General features: G+C 45.7%; 1 protein-coding gene across 1 annotated transcript in view; it reads right to left on the reverse strand.

The window, feature by feature from the left end:
* Nucleotides 1-2201: 2201 nt before the first annotated feature.
* The window catches only part of RBFA (ribosome binding factor A), a 51069-nt gene continuing 37174 nt past the window's right edge, over nt 2202-16096 (reverse strand). Inside the window, exons 6-7 of the mRNA XM_063923292.1 lie at nt 4425-4498; nt 2202-2794 (exon numbers count right to left, since the gene is read on the reverse strand). Coding sequence (XP_063779362.1) covers nt 2428-2794; nt 4425-4498 — 441 coding nt within the window. The 3' untranslated portion in view covers nt 2202-2427. The remainder of the gene's footprint in view (nt 2795-4424; nt 4499-16096) is intronic.

A 16096-nucleotide genomic window follows, 5' to 3' on the forward strand; every position in this document is an offset into this window, starting at 1 on the left:
AGCCTCCAAGAGGTCAGGAACATCCACTTGAGTTATAGATTCCCCATCAGAAGCATCTGCATCAGTGTCTGAGGGGTCAGTATATGCGCCATCTTCATCAGATGAAGTATCTGAAACATGTGTGGATTGTGAGGATGTAATGGCCCGCTTAGATGACCCCTTGGTCTCAGGCGGGCGAGGGTTAGGATTTTGTTTAGCCAAAGACTGATTTAATTGCTGTAACTGTGAGGACAGAGTATCTGCCCATGGCAGATTAACTGCAGGGACAATATGTGGCTGTAATGGCACAGAAGGTCCCATAGTGGGCGCAAGTCTAGTTACCAGCGTAGTCAGTAAATTAGAAAAAGTAGCCTACGGTGGGTCATGAGTTGCCCCCGTGCTGTAGACTGAGGGGTATAAGACCCCCAGCACCAGGAACCCTCAGCTGCAATATTTTCCCCTGAGACATCCACGGCATTAGCAGTGCATGAAGCAGGATCAGCCATAGAATTACCACCCTGTGTAGCTGACATTATATGAAAGCGTAGGGCAAATTAGTACAATATAAGCAAAGTACCTGACAAAAATCCCCCTGTATAGTGTGACTATAAGCAGAGCACACACAGAGGATTTAAGAGGTATATGGTGAGTGTAATACACAGAGAAAAATACCAGAGTAGTAGTTAAACATTATATTATATGATAACCCTGACGCACTTAGCCCCCCCTCAGGGTACAGAATATAGGGATAGCAGTATATGTGAGATACACGGAATGGAAATCACACAGCAGCTATTGGCACACACACAGTCACATGTACAATGCAGAAATTATCACAAATAACAATAAAACTGCACTGGACTAGCAATACTAAATAACTGTACTACTAAGTAAAGCTGTGTAGATATATAAATATAACAATGCACAGTAAAGACTGGATGTATATCCCAGGATACTTGTACAAAATATCCCTGAATGTATGCACTTGTTCTTAACTAACACTGTCTAAAGACATGTAGAATACTTAAGTGTCCTGTAAATGCACAGCGCCGATGATGCAGGCGGCTTTACAGAGGAGACATTGCCCAGCAGTCCCAAAGTCAGCTCAGTATGTGTGTAATGACGCCCAAACGCTGACAAGGAGTGAGCCAATGCTGCGGTCCTTGAAGTATTCTGTCTTCTTAAAAGCTCTTTTTAGGGCTGCTCAGGCAGGCACCAACTTACAAACTGAGCTCCTGTGCATAGAGGCGGGGTTATAGAGGAGGCGGCGCTATGCATCCTGGGAACAGTCAAAGCTTTTAGCCTGTTGGTGCCTCGGATCAAGACCCAACTCTACACCCCGATATTATCCCTGTGGAACCCCAGTGTACCTCGCTGCAGAAATACCGGTGCCGCTAGTGGACTCCTTCAAGTTCCCGGGGACTACGATCTCTAGAGACCTCAAGTAGGGACCAAATGCAAATGCCACCATCGGAAGGGTGCAGCAGAGGCTGTTCTTCTTAAGGCAACTTAAGAAGTTTAACGTCCCACAGAGTCTCCTTCTACTCTGCAATTGTAGAATCTGTCCTGTGCTCCACGATTATCGTCTGGTATAGCTCCGCCAGCGAGAGAGACAAACGCAAGTTCCAAAGAGCGGTAAGGTCCGCTGAGAAGATCATCGGAGTTGACCTCCCGCCTGTCCATGACCTGTACCGGTCCAGAGCCAAAAAACAGGCGACTAGGATAGCCAATGATCCGTCGCACCCAGGTTTTTTAACCTGTCAATCACAAAAAGGCGCTTCTCTCAGCCTGGCAGTTCTTGTGCGAATAAACAATGTTTCTTCTCTCCTCAGGAATCAGCACTGTTAGCAGAGACAGGTGCACATTGCTAAAGACTGCCAGAAACCTGAAAGCCTGAACATAAAATACAGGCTGGTGGCTGAGGGAGTTTCAATAGGGGAGTAGTGCAAATATTATACCTCCCTCTATCCTTTTGATATCTCTCTCTCTCGCTCTGTCTATTGTATGGAGGGTGCTCGTGGGAATTGTATGTGTAGAAATGTGTAATTATTACCAAGAAATGATGCATTGCATTAAAATTGTAACATGACCATTGTCAATTTAACATTTGCTACATCTGCCAGTTCAATAGTAGTCTGTTCTCACTTCCTTGAGCAGGAGGAATATAATCATATATATATTTTAGTAGAATAAAAGCAGTTGCATTAAAATCAAACAAAAAGTTACCAAAATCATTACATTTATTGGAAAAAGTCTACATAAGAAATGTTTTTGCTTCCGAGTCACACCATAAAAAAATATTCTAGTACAGTCAAAGGAAATTAACAATTTAAGACTCAGGCATTTCTTAATAATCCCATCACCATAAACTAGAATAGTCATATGGTGTAAATAGTTAGGAGTAGAAAGTAGTACACATGGCAAGTATGTCCATTGTCAGGTGTTTACTTAATTTAATTTGGTAACACCATCTCCATCCTCCTCTTCCAGATCATCAATGTCCTCCTGCAGTTCGGACTCTTCTTCATAGTACAAGTCACTGTCTGCAGACAGCAAATAGTCCTGTGGATTGATGTAATCCTGCACAGCCCACTTTTGCTTTTTCATTTTCTTCCTCAGCAGCTTTTGCTTCCTAATTTCTGCCAGCTGTTCTTGTTGTTGCTTTGATAGTTCAATTCCATCATTTTCCATTTGTCTGTCCTTCATTTTCATCTTGTAGTCAACAATTTGTTTGTTAAGTTCTACATGATCAATACCAAACACACTAGTAGCAGAGACAGCAGACACCGCAGACGGGGATTCAGAGTCCAATGTTCTAAAGTAAGCACAACAAAAAAGATGATTGCGCTAACGTTATTATGAGGCTATTACTTGCTTCAAATGCTCAAGGACCTCTATATGCAGCTACTGATCTGATGGACAACGGTTCTCAATAAACATTATATTCATTAGGTCTACAAGACACTGTCATTACCTGGTTCTCATACTAATTATCAAACGACTCTTTGTTTCCGTCAGTAGCAGCAGTTAGCAGTAACAGCATGTTTTCAGTTCTGGGCCAACTACTCCCCTATAACACTGTGTGCTTAAAAAATTTTTAATAAAATCTATATACCCAGATCTCCCTTCACTTTTGTTGACCCACTCTCCTTAATTTTATATTGGCCGTCCTCTCACCATGTCAAATCAATCTTTTAAAGACTGATCTAATACTATTCCCACCAACATTTATGCACTATCTCCCACCATGACTATTTCAGTTCTCTTCTTACTGACCTTTACCCGAACAAAATATTTTGAGTTCAGCAGCTAGAGCCATTTTCCTTGCAATAGCTTATTACTCCATTGCTGCTCCAGCCTGTCAGTCACTTCATTGTCTGCCAAAAAAGTACTGCTACTAACATAGTCATTAAGAAAACTGCACCAACATAAATCTCTAGTCAGCTCCATAACTACCAACTCAACCAATCCACCCTTACCAAGATCTGCACCTAGCATGTGCGCTCCTATTCCGGATTACAAGACTTTATCCTGGGGGTGACCTTAGCCTGTGAAATACCCTCTAAGACTTTCCTCTAGTCTCCAAACTCCTTGGGCAAGAAATGTAAATTACTGACTAATCTCCTTAACCTCTCTGTAGGCTATTTCACCCAATCAGTGCCAGTGTACACAGATCACACAAACTTACATTTATTCTCCATCAATGCTCATAAACCATCTATCAACTGTATGGATCACACATCCCTACTAAGTATTTTACACTGGCTCAATAATATTTTTTTTTAAATATTATATATATATTTGTGCACCAGAAACAGATCCTTTTCTTTCTTTTTCTCATATATATATATATATATATATATATATATATATATATATATATATACATACACACACACACACACACACACACACACACACACACACACACACAGAGAGAGAGAGAGAGAGAGAAAGAGAAAGCAGCTGCTCCGGCACTCCACGAAGTCCAATGCTGGACTGATGCCTCTCTGGTGCCCTCCCCAACCGGGAACCGGTGGTATGCAGTGGAAGAAACGAGGCGGCACTCAGAGACTTTTCACTTCAATCATGTAATTGTGCAAATGGTCACATCAACGTTTCGGGGACCAGGTCACCGAAACGTTGATGTGACCATTTGCACAATTACATGATTGAAGTGAAAAGTCTCTGAGTGCCGCCTCGTTTCTTCCACTATATATATATATATATATATATATACACCCATTTTTTTTTCTTTTTAATTCAGCCACTGTAAAACACTTAGTTTTGCAATATGTGGCACCTAACCTCATGCATCAAACTCCTATTTCTTTGTATTTCTTTCTATGGTTTGTGAGCAAAGTTTTGTCTAGTATCCAGTTTTGTTTCATTGCAGTGTTTGTCCCCAACCCCATATTGCTATGGAGTATGCTGGCACTATGTACCTGGGTACATCCCCACATTTGATTGCTGTATCATAGTTGTCTCCAAAGTCTAAAGTAGCCAACAATTCTTCAACCTGTGTGTTAAATGAAAAGAAATCACAATTTGACGTTAATATATATTTTAATAGAACTATGTAGAGATAAATGACATGCATGGAATAACTGCAGCCTTTATAATAAGCCAAATATTGCAAGAACAGTTTTCTGCACCCTTTTGAGCAGACTGCCATGTTTGGAGCTAGGTGCAGAACAGCGCCAGCGTTAGTCCTGGGGATGCCCTAGGAGATGCTGCCACCTATTGATAGCTGCCTCGTGTTGCTCCCCAATCATTGCTAGTTAGCTCAGCAGGGAAAGGTGGGAGCCGCAGCCTCTCCTCCTGAAACTGGAAGTGTGGTTCTTGGCTGTAATGTGTCTCACTCCCAGTGAAACACCAACATGGAGGAGAAGCAGCCAGCAGCTTACTTAGTAAAAAACTGCTGGCTGATTCTACTTCATGCCAATGCCCCATGTGGGGCATTATGGGGCTATCAGAAACACTGGTCATGCAAAGGTCAATCTAGTTTGTCAGCGCTTAATGCAAATGTCAGAATCCATGTACAATTTGGCTGAACAAAAGGAGATAGCTTGGACCAATAAGCCACATCACATTAGTGGCTGAGAGCACAAGTGGCATATAACGGTTTACTCAAACAAGCATCAGAAATGTTGATTGCTTCTATCTTGGCAGTAATCATAACATTTATTTTTCATTTCATTGGTTGCAGGATAGAAAACAGGCAGTTGTAGTGAATGGAGTACCCCAGGGATCTGTACTTGGACCAGTGCTTTATAAAGTTTGTTGGTGACACTGCAAATGGTACTGAATGGAAAGTATGCCTTTTTGCGATGACACAAAAAGGTATGCAACAGGGTAGACACACCAGGAGGGGTAAAACAAATCAGTGATGATCTATGTATAGAGGAATGGGCAAAAGTGTGACAACTACAATCTAATGCACAAAATATGCAAAATTATGCACTTGGGTCTTAAAAATCCAAAGGCTAAATATAGTATTAATGGCATTATAATGGAAACTACTGAGGAGGAAAGGGGTCTAGGAGTCTCTATTTCAGGTGACTTAAAGGCAGGTAAGCAATGTAACAAAGCAATGAGGAAGGCTAGTCAGATGTTTGGTTGCAGAGGGAGAGGAATCAGCAGCAGAAAGAAAGAAGTAATAATGCCACTGTATAGGTCATTGGTACGGCCTTATCTAGAATGCAGTGTTCAGTTCTGGAGGTCATGGGGTATATGCAATTAGCGGCGAATCGCGACAATTTTTCGGCCGTTTTTTAATTCGACACAATTCGACCGTCTAATTTCGGCAAGTGGGTGCCGAAATTGACCATATTCAATAAAAAACGGATTAGACAGTCCCGCTGACGAAAAACGGCCGATTTGACGGATTTTGTTCCGATTTTTAAAAAATGGGAAAAAACATTGCGTGGGGTCCCCCCTCCAAAGCATAACCAGCCTCGGGCTCTTTGAGCCGGTCCTGGTTCTAAAAATCCAGGGGGAAAAATGACAGGGGATCCCCCGTATTTTTAAAACCAGCACTGGCTCTGCGCCTGGTGCTGGTGCAAAAAATACGGGGGACAAAAAGAGTAGGGGTCCCCCGTATTTTTTACACCAGCATCGGGCTCCGCTAGCTGGACAGATAATGCCACAGCCGGGGGTCACTTTTATACAGCGCCCTGCGGCCGTGGCATTAAATATCCAACTAGTCACCCCTGGCCGGGGTACCCTGGGGGAGTGGGGACCCCTTTAGTCAAGGGGTCCCCCAGCCACCCAAAGGCCAGGGGTAAAGCCCGAGGCTGTCCCCCCCATCCAAGGGCTGCGGATGGGGGGCTGATAGCCTTTGGAAAAATGAAATATTGTTTTTTCCAGTAGTACTACAAGTCCCAGCAAGCCTCCCCCGCAAGCTGGTACTTGGAGAACCACAAGTACCAGCATGCGGGAGAAAAACGGGCCCGCTGGTACCTGTAGTTCTACTGGAAAAAAAATAAGATTTTACTCACCTGTAAATCTATTTCTCGTAGTCCGTAGTGGATGCTGGGAACTCCGAAAGGACCATGGGGAATAGCGGCTCCGCAGGAGACTGGGCACAACTAAAGAAAGCTTTTAGGTCACCTGGTGTGCACTGGCTCCTCCCACTATGACCCTCCTCCAAGCCTCAGTTAGGACACTGTGCCCGGACGAGCTGACATAATAAGGAAGGATTTTGAATCCCGGGTAAGACTCCTACCAGCCACACCAATCACACCGTATAACTCGTGATACTATACCCAGATTAACAGTATGAAAACACCTGAGCCTCTTAACAGATGGCTCAACAATAACCCTTTAGTTAACAATAACTATGTACAAGTATTGCAGACAATCCGCACTTGGGATGGGCGCCCAGCATCCACTACGGACTACGAGAAATAGATTTACCGGTGAGTAAAATCTTATTTTCTCTGACGTCCTAGTGGATGCTGGGAACTCCGAAAGGACCATGGGGATTATACCAAAGCTCCCAAACGGGCGGGAGAGTGCGGATGACTCTGCAGCACCGAATGAGAGAACTCAAGGTCCTCCTCAGCCAGGGTATCAAATGTGTAGAATTTTGCAAACGTGTTTGCCCCTGACCAAGTAGCAGCTCGGCAAAGTTGTAAAGCCGAGACCCCTCGGGCAGCCGCCCAAGATGAGCCCACCTTCCTTGTGGAATGGGCTTTTACTGATTTAGGATGCGGCAGTCCAGCCACAGAATGCGCCAGCTGAATTGTGCTACAAATCCAGCGAGCAATAGTCTGCTTAGAAGCAGGAGCACCCAGTTTGTTGGGTGCATACAGGATAAATAGCGAGTCAGTTTTCCTGACTCTAGCCTTCCTGGAAACATACATTTTCAAGGCCCTGACTACGTCCAGTAACTTGGAATCCTCCAAGTCCCTAGTAGCCGCAGGCACCACAATAGGTTGGTTCAAGTAAAAAGCTGATACCACCTTAGGGAGAAACTGGGGACGAGTCCTCAATTCCGCCCTATCCATATGGAAAATCAGATAAGGGCTTTTACATGACAAAGCTGCCAATTCTGACACACTCCTGGCTGAAGCCAAGGCCAATAACATGACCACTTTCCACGTGAGATATTTTAGATCCACGGTTTTAAGTGGCTCAAACCAATGTGATTTTAAGAAACTCAACACCACGTTGAGATCCCAAGGTGCCACTGGAGGCACAAACGGGGGCTGAATATGCAGCACTCCTTTCACAAACGTCTGAACTTCAGGTAGTGAAGCTAGTTCTTTCTGGAAGAAAATCGACAGAGCCGAGATCTGTACCTTAATGGAGCCTAATTTCAGGCCCATAGTCACTCCTGCTTGTAGGAAATGCAGAAATCGACCTAGTTGAAATTCCTCTGTTGGGGCCTTTTTGGCCTCACACCAAGCAACATATTTCCGCCATATGCGGTGATAATGCTTTGCAGTTACATCTTTCCTGGCTTTAATCAGCGTAGGAATGACTTCCTCCGGAATGCCCTTTTCCTTCAGGATCCGGCGTTCAACCGCCATGCCATCAAACGCAGCCGCGGTAAGTCTTGGAACAGACAGGGCCCCTGCTGCAGCAGGTCCTGTCTGAGCGGCAGAGGCCATGGGTCCTCTGAGATCATCTCTTGAAGTTCCGGGTACCACGCTCGTCTTGGCCAATCCGGAACCACGAGTATTGTTCTTACTCCTCGTTTTCTTATTATTCTCAGTACCCTTGGTATGAGAGGCAGAGGAGGGAACACATAAACTGACTGGTACACCCACGGTGTCACTAGAGCGTCCACAGCTATCGCCTGAGGGTCCCTTGACCTGGCGCAATATCTCTCTAGTTTTTTGTTTAGGTGGGACGCCATCATGTCCACCTGTGGCCGTTCCCATCGATTTACAATCAGCGTGAAGACTTCTGGATGAAGTCCCCACTCTCCCGGGTGGAGGTCGTGCCTGCTGAGAAAGTCTGCTTCCCAGTTGTCCACTCCCGGAATGAACACTGCTGACAGTGCTAGTAAAAATCATAAACCGATGTGGCTTAACAAAAAGATTAAGGAACTTATGGGCAAGAAAAGGCGAGCATTTAAAAAATACAAATCTGACGGGGATGCAGAGTTATTTCAGCACTATAAGGAATGTAACAAAAATTGCAAAAAGGAAATAAGAGCGGCTAAAGTAGAAACTGAAAAACTAGTAGCAAAGGAAAGCAAAGCGAATCCCAAAAAATTCTTTAAATACATTAATAGCAAGAGATTAAAAAAGGAGAGTATAGGCCCTTTGAAAGACAAGTTGGGAGTCTTAAGCAAAAATGATAATGACATAGCGGACACACTAAATGAGTTTTTTTCAACAGTATTCACTAGAGAGGACCCAATTCAGGGACTGACACACAATCTCAATAATGACAATATCACACTGATAGGTACTTATTTAAGCGAGGAAGTAGTCTGTGACCGATTAAAACATTTAAAGATTAATAAATCACCAGGGCCCGATGGTATTCATCCAAGGGTTCTAATGGAGCTTCACTCTGAACTGGCAAAACCGCTATCTTTGATCTTTGAGGATTCAGTTATATCAGGTATGGTTCCCAAAGACTGGCGTATAGCGGAAGTAGTGCCTATATTCAAAAAGGGAAGTAAAGCTGAACCAGGTAATTATAGACCAGTTAGTCTTACATCTATAGTGGGGAAAGTATTGGAAGGTATTCTAAGAGATAGTATTCAGAAGTTCCTTGAAACCAATAAGGTCATTAAAAGGAATCAACATGGGTTTATGAAGGACAGATCCTGTCAAACCAACTTACTTGGCTTTTATGAAACAGTAAGCGCAAACCTAGATCAGGATAAAGACGTGGATGTAATCTTTTTAGACTTTGCCAAAGCGTTCGATACTGTACCACACATGAGACTTATATACAAGCTACAAGAATCAGGGCTAGGAAGCACAATATGCACTTGGGTCAAAAACTGGTTAGATAATAGGAAGCAGCGCGTTGTGGTTAATGGATCTTTTTCAACTTGGACTGAAGTGCTAAGTGGTGTGCCGCAAGGCTCAGTATTAGGACCGCTATTGTTCAATATTTTCATTAACGACCTAACAGAAGGTCTAGAGAGCATGGTGTCAATTTTTGCAGATGATACCAAATTATGTAAGGCTATAAATACAGAGGAGGATGCCGAGTCTCTTCAGAACGACTTAGTTAAATTAGAAGCATGGGCAGCCAAATGGAGAATGCGCTTCAACACAGACAAGTGTAAGGTAATGCACTGTGGTAACAAGAACAAAAATTACACCTACCTACTAAATGGGGTAAAATTAGGGGATTCTGTACTGGAAAAGGACTTAGGTGTCCTCATAGATAGCAAGCTAAGAAGTAGTATCCAAAGTAGGACTGCAGCAAAGAAGGCTAATAAGATATTAGCATGCATAAAACGGGGTATTGATGCTAGGGACGAGAGTATTATACTCCCGTTATATAAATCACTAGTGAGGCCACACCTTGAATACTGTGTACAGTTCTGGGCACCGTACTACAAAAAGGATATCCTGGAGCTTGAAAAGGTACAGAGGAGGGCGACCAAACTAATTAAGGGCATGGAGACGATGGAATACAAGGAAAGGCTTGAAAGACTAGGCATGTTTACATTGCAAAAGCGGAGACTAAGAGGGGATATGATCAACATCTACAAATATATAAGGGGACAATACACAGAGCTTGCGCGGGACCTGTTTTTGGTTAGATCAACACAGAGGACTCGTGGACACTCGCTCAGGTTAGAGGAGAGGAGATTCCGCACAATACGGCGTAAAGGCTTTTTCACGGTAAGGACAATACGTGTTTGGAATTCCCTGCCCGAGGGAGTTGTAATGGCGGAATCTGTCAACACCTTTAAGAATGGGTTAGATAAATTCCTATTGGAAAAGGATATCCAGGGGTATGGTGCATAGTCATGCACTATAGTTACTATAAATAGGGATAAAATGCAATGGCTGACAGCAGCATCAGTCAGAAATTTTAGTCAAATCATCATGCATAGGACACCACAAATAGGTTGAACTCGATGGACAATTGTCTTTTTTCAACCTCAGATACTATGTTACGTGATTTTCCGCCCATCGGAGAATCTTTGTGGCTTCTGCCATTGCCAACCTGCTTCTTGTGCCGCCCTGTCGATTTACATGGGCGACTGCCGTGATGTTGTCTGACTGGATCAGTACCGGCTGGTGTAGAAGCAGGGATTTTGCCTGACTTAGGGCATTGTAAATGGCCCTTAGTTCCAGAATATTTATGTGTAGGGAAGTCTCCTGACTCGACCATAGTCCTTGGAAGTTTCTTCCCTGTGTGACTGCCCCCCAGCCTCGAAGGCTGGCATCCGTGGTCACCAGGACCCAGTCCTGTATGCCGAATCTGCGGCCCTCTAGAAGATGAGCACTCTGCAGCCACCACAGCAGAGACACCCTGGTTCTTGGAGACAGGGTTATTAGGCGATGCATCTGAAGATACGATCCGGTCCAACAGGTCCCACTGAAAGATTCTGGCATGGAACCTGCCGAAAGGAATTGCTTCGTAAGAAGCCACCATCTTTCCCAGGACCCGCGTGCAGTGATGCACCGATACCTGTTTTGGTTTCAGGAGGTCTCTGACTAGAGATGACAGCTCCTTGGCTTTCTCCTCCGGGAGAAACACTTTTTTCTGGACTGTATCCAGAATCATACCCAGGAACAGTAGACGTGTCGTCGGAACCAGCTGTGATTTTGGAATATTCAGAATCCAACCGTGCTGGTGTAGCACCTCCTGAGATAGTGCTACTCCCACCAACAACTGCTCCTTGGACCTCGCCTTTATTAGGAGATCGTCCAAGTACGGGATAATTAAAACTCCCTTTCTTCGAAGGAGTATCATCATTTCCGCCATTACCTTGGTAAACACCCTCGGTGCCGTGGAGAGTCCAAACGGCAGCGTCTGGAATTGGTAATGGCAATCCTGTACCACAAATCTGAGGTACTCCTGGTGAGGATAGTAAATGGGGACATGCAGGTAAGCATCCTTGATGTCCAGGGATACCATGTAATCCCCCTCGTCCAGGCTTGCAATAACCGCCCTGAGCGATTCCATCTTGAACTTGAATTTTTTTATGTATGTGTTCAAGGATTTCACATTTAAAATGGGTCTCACCGAACCGTCCGGTTTCGGTACCACAAACAGTGTGGAATAGTAACCCCGTCCTTGTTGAAGTAGGGGCACCTTGATTATCACCTGCTGGGAATACAGCTTGTGAATTGCCGCTAGCACAGCCTCCCTGTCTGAAGGAGTAATCGGCAAGGCAGATTTTAGGAACCGGTGGGGTGGAGACGGCTCGAATTCCAGTTTGTACCCTTGAGATACTATTTGCAGGATCCAGGGATCCACCTGTGAGCGAGCCCACTGATCGCTGAAATTTTTTGAGGCGGCCCCCCACCGTACCTGGCTCCGCCTGTGGAGCCCCACCGTCATGCGGCGGACTTGGAAGAAGCGGGGGAGGACTTTTGCTCCTGGGAACCTGTTTGTTGCAGCCTTTTTCCCCTACCTCTGCCTCTGGACAGAAAGGACCCGCCTTTGCCACGCCTGTTTTTCTGAGTCCGAAAGGACTGTACCTGATAAAACGGCGCCTTTTTAGGCTGTGAGGGAACATGGGGTAAAAATGCTGACTTCCCAGCAGTTGCTGTGGAAACTAGGTCAGAGAGACCATCCCCAAATAACTCCTCACCCTTATAAGGCAAAACTTCCATGTGCCTTTTTGAATCTGCATCCCCTGTCCACTGGCGAGTCCATAAGCCTCTCCTAGCAGAAATGGACAATGCACTTATTTTAGATGCCAGCCGGCAGATCTCCCTCTGTGCATCTCTCATGTATAAGACTGAGTCTTTTATATGCTCTATGGTTAGCAGAATAGTGTCCCTGCCTAGGGTGTCAATATTTCCTGACAGGGAATCTGACCACGCAGCGGCAGCACTGCACATCCATGCTGACGCAATAGCTGGCCTAAGTATAATGCCTGAGTGTGTATATACAGACTTCAGGATCGCCTTCTGCTTTCTATCAGCAGGTTCCTTGAGGGCGGCCGTATCCGGAGACGGTAGTGCCACCTTTTTAGACAAACGTGTGAGCGCTTTATCCACCCTAGGGGGTGTCTCCCAACGTGACCTATCCTCTGGCGGGAAAGGGTACGCCATTAGTAACTTCTTAGAGATTACCAATCTTTTATCAGGGAAAGCCCACGCTTCTTCACACACTTCATTTAATTCTTCTGATGGGGGAAAAACTACGGGTAGTTTTTTCTCCCCAAACATAATACCCTTTTTAGTGGTACCTGGGTTTATATCAGAAATTTGTAACACCTCTTTCATTGCTTCAATCATGCAACGAATGGCCTTAGTGGACATTAGACTAGACTCATCGTCGTCGACACTGGTGTCAGTATCCGTGTCGACATCCGCGTCTGCCATCTGAGGTAGCGGGCGTTTTAGAGCCCCCGATGGCCTTTGAGACGCCTGGACAGGCACGAGCTGAGAAGCCGGCTGTCCCGCATTTGGCATGTCGTCAAATTTTTTGTGTAAGGAGTCGACACGTGCACGCAATTCCTTCCATAAGTCCATCCACTCAGGTGTCTGCCCCGCAGGGGGTGACATCCCTTCTATAGGCATCTGCTCCGCCTCCACATCATTATCCGCATCAAACATGTCGACACAGCCGTACCGACACACCGCACACACACAGGGAATGCTCTAACAGAGGACAGGACCCACAAAAGCCCTTTGGGGAGACAGAGTGAGAGTATGCCAGCACACACCAGAGCGCTATATAATGCAGGGACTAACTGAATTATGTCCCATATAGCTGCTGTTATATATACTGCGCCTAAATTTAGTGCCCCCCCTCTCTTTTTTACCCTTTTCTGTAGTGTAGACTGCAGGGGAGAGCCAGGGAGCTTCCTTCCAGCGGAGCTGTGAGGGAGAAATGGCGCCAGTGTGCTGAAGGAGATAGCTCCGCCCCTTTTTCACGGACTTTTCTCCCGCTTTTTTATGGATTCTGGCAGGGGTAATTATCACATATATAGCCTCTGGGGCTATATATTGTGGTATTTTTGCCAGCCAAGGTGTTTTTATTGCTGCTCAGGGCGCCCCCCCCCCCCCCCTAGCGCCCTGCACCCTCAGTGACCGGAGTGTGAAGTGTGTATGAGGAGCAATGGCGCACAGCTGCAGTGCTGTGCGCTACCTTGGTGAAGACTGATGTCTTCTGCCGCCGATTTTCCGGACCTCTTCTTGCTTCTGGCTCTGTAAGGGGGACGGCGGCGCGGCTCCGGGACCGAACACCAAGGCCAGTTCCATGCGGTCGATCCCTCTGGAGCTAATGGTGTCCAGTAGCCTAAGAAGCCCAAGCTAGCTGCAAGCAGGTAGGTTCGCTTCTTCTCCCCTTAGTCCCTCGCTGCAGTGAGCCTGTTGCCAGCAGGTCTCACTGTAAAATAAAAAACCTAATTATATACTTTCTTTTTAGAAGCTCAGGAGAGCCCCTAGTGTGCATCCAACCTCGGCCGGGCACAAAATCTAACTGAGGCTTGGAGGAGGGTCATAGTGGGAGGAGCCAGTGCACACCAGGTGACCTAAAAGCTTTCTTTAGTTGTGCCCAGTCTCCTGCGGAGCCGCTATTCCCCATGGTCCTTTCGGAGTTCCCAGCATCCACTAGGACGTCAGAGAAAATACCCAAATAAAAACAGGAGACACACACCGTGAAAGTAAAACTTTATTTCATACATGCCGAGACACACACATACTTACCTATGTTGACCCGCCGACTGCCACGCCCCCCTCGTCACTGAAGAATCCGGGGTACCTGTGAATAAAATTATACTCACCTCAATCCAGTGTCCAGGTTATATCCACGTACTTGGCAAAACAACAAAACGGCAACCCGGACCAAACTGACTGAAAGGGGTCCCATGTTTACACATGGGACCCCTTTCCACGAATGCCGGGACCCCACGTGACTGCTGTCACAGAAGGTCCCTTCAGCCAACCAGGAAGCGCTACTTCGTGGCACTCACCTGATTGGCTGTATGCGCGTCTGCTGTCAGACAGCGCATCGCACAGCTCCCTCCATTAGTTTCAATGGTGGGAACTTTGCGGGTAGCAGTGGAGTTACCCGCGGTCAGCCGCTGACCACGGGTGACCTCACCGCTACCCGCAAAGTTCCCACCATTGAATATAATGGAGAGGCTTTGCGATGCGCTGTCTGACAGCAGACGCGCATACAGCCAATCAGCAGAGTGCCAGGACGTTGCGCTCGCTGATTGGCTGAAGAGACCTTTCTGTGACAGCAGTCACGGGAGGGGGTCTCTGCATTCGTGGAAAGGGGTCCTATGTGTAAACATGGGACCCCTTTCAGTCCGTTTGGTCCGGGTTGCCGTTTTGTTGTTTTGGCAAGTACGTGGATTATACCTGGACACTGGATCAGGTGAGTTTAATTTTATTCACAGGTACCCCGGATTCTACTTGGACAAGTGGACCGAACGTCGTGTCAACATAGGTAAGTATGTGTGTGTCGGCAGGTGTGAAATAAAGTTGTACTTTCAAGGTGTGCGTGTCCTGTTTTTATTTGGGTATTTTTTTCCCAGTAGAACTACAGGTACCAGCGGGCCCGTTTTTCTCCCGCATGCTGGTACTTGTGGTTCTCCAAGTACCAGCTTGCGGGGGAGGCTTGCTGGGACTTGTAGCCTCAGGCTTCACCCCTGGCCCTTGGGTGGCTGGGGGGGGGGGACCCCTTGATTGAAGGGGTCCCCACTCCCCCAGGGTACCCCGGCCAGGGGTGATTAGTTGGATATTTAATGCCACGGCCGCAGGGCGCTGTATAAAAGTGACCCCCGGATGTGGCATTATCTGTCCAGCTAGTGGAGCCCGATGCTGGTGTAAAAAATACGGGGGACCCCTACTCTTTTTGTCCCCTGTATTTTTTGCACCAGCACCAGGCGCAGAGCCCGGTGCTGGTTTTAAAAATACGGGGGATCCCCTGTAATTTCCCCCCCAGATTTTTAGAACCAGGACTGGCTCGAAGAGCCCGAGGCTGGTTATGCTTTGGAGGGGGGACCCCACGCCATTTATTTTCGGGATTTTACCATTCCATTTAAAAAAAAATAATAATAATTTTTTTAAAAATATATAAAATATATAAATAATACTTGTGGCTCCAAAATAGACAAACCAATTACCTAATCCCTTCTGATATAAATAGATATGCTATTACCAATAAAAAAAACACCCAAAAAAACATGTTTTCAATTTTTTTTATTAGATTCCCCCACCAAAGTGTGGCGGATTGAAAATGACGAATTTACTGTCTAAAAGCACTGTTGTCGAATTTCCAAACTTCAATTGAATATACTTTTGGCGAATTGCCGCATTTGTACCATTGCAGAAATGTCGAATTTCAAAAAGTCGAATTTTGAAAGTCCGTTTTTTTGACGGAAAGTACTGAATTGCATTGTCGATTTTTTTTTTTTGGCGAAAAAGTCCAGTTTTTCGACAATTTCGGGAATTCGACCGCAATTGCATATACCCCCATATCTCCAGAAGGATATTAA

The sequence above is a fragment of the Pseudophryne corroboree genome, chromosome 5, assembly GCF_028390025.1.
Source record: "Pseudophryne corroboree isolate aPseCor3 chromosome 5, aPseCor3.hap2, whole genome shotgun sequence".
Taxonomy (NCBI): domain Eukaryota; kingdom Metazoa; phylum Chordata; class Amphibia; order Anura; family Myobatrachidae; genus Pseudophryne; species Pseudophryne corroboree.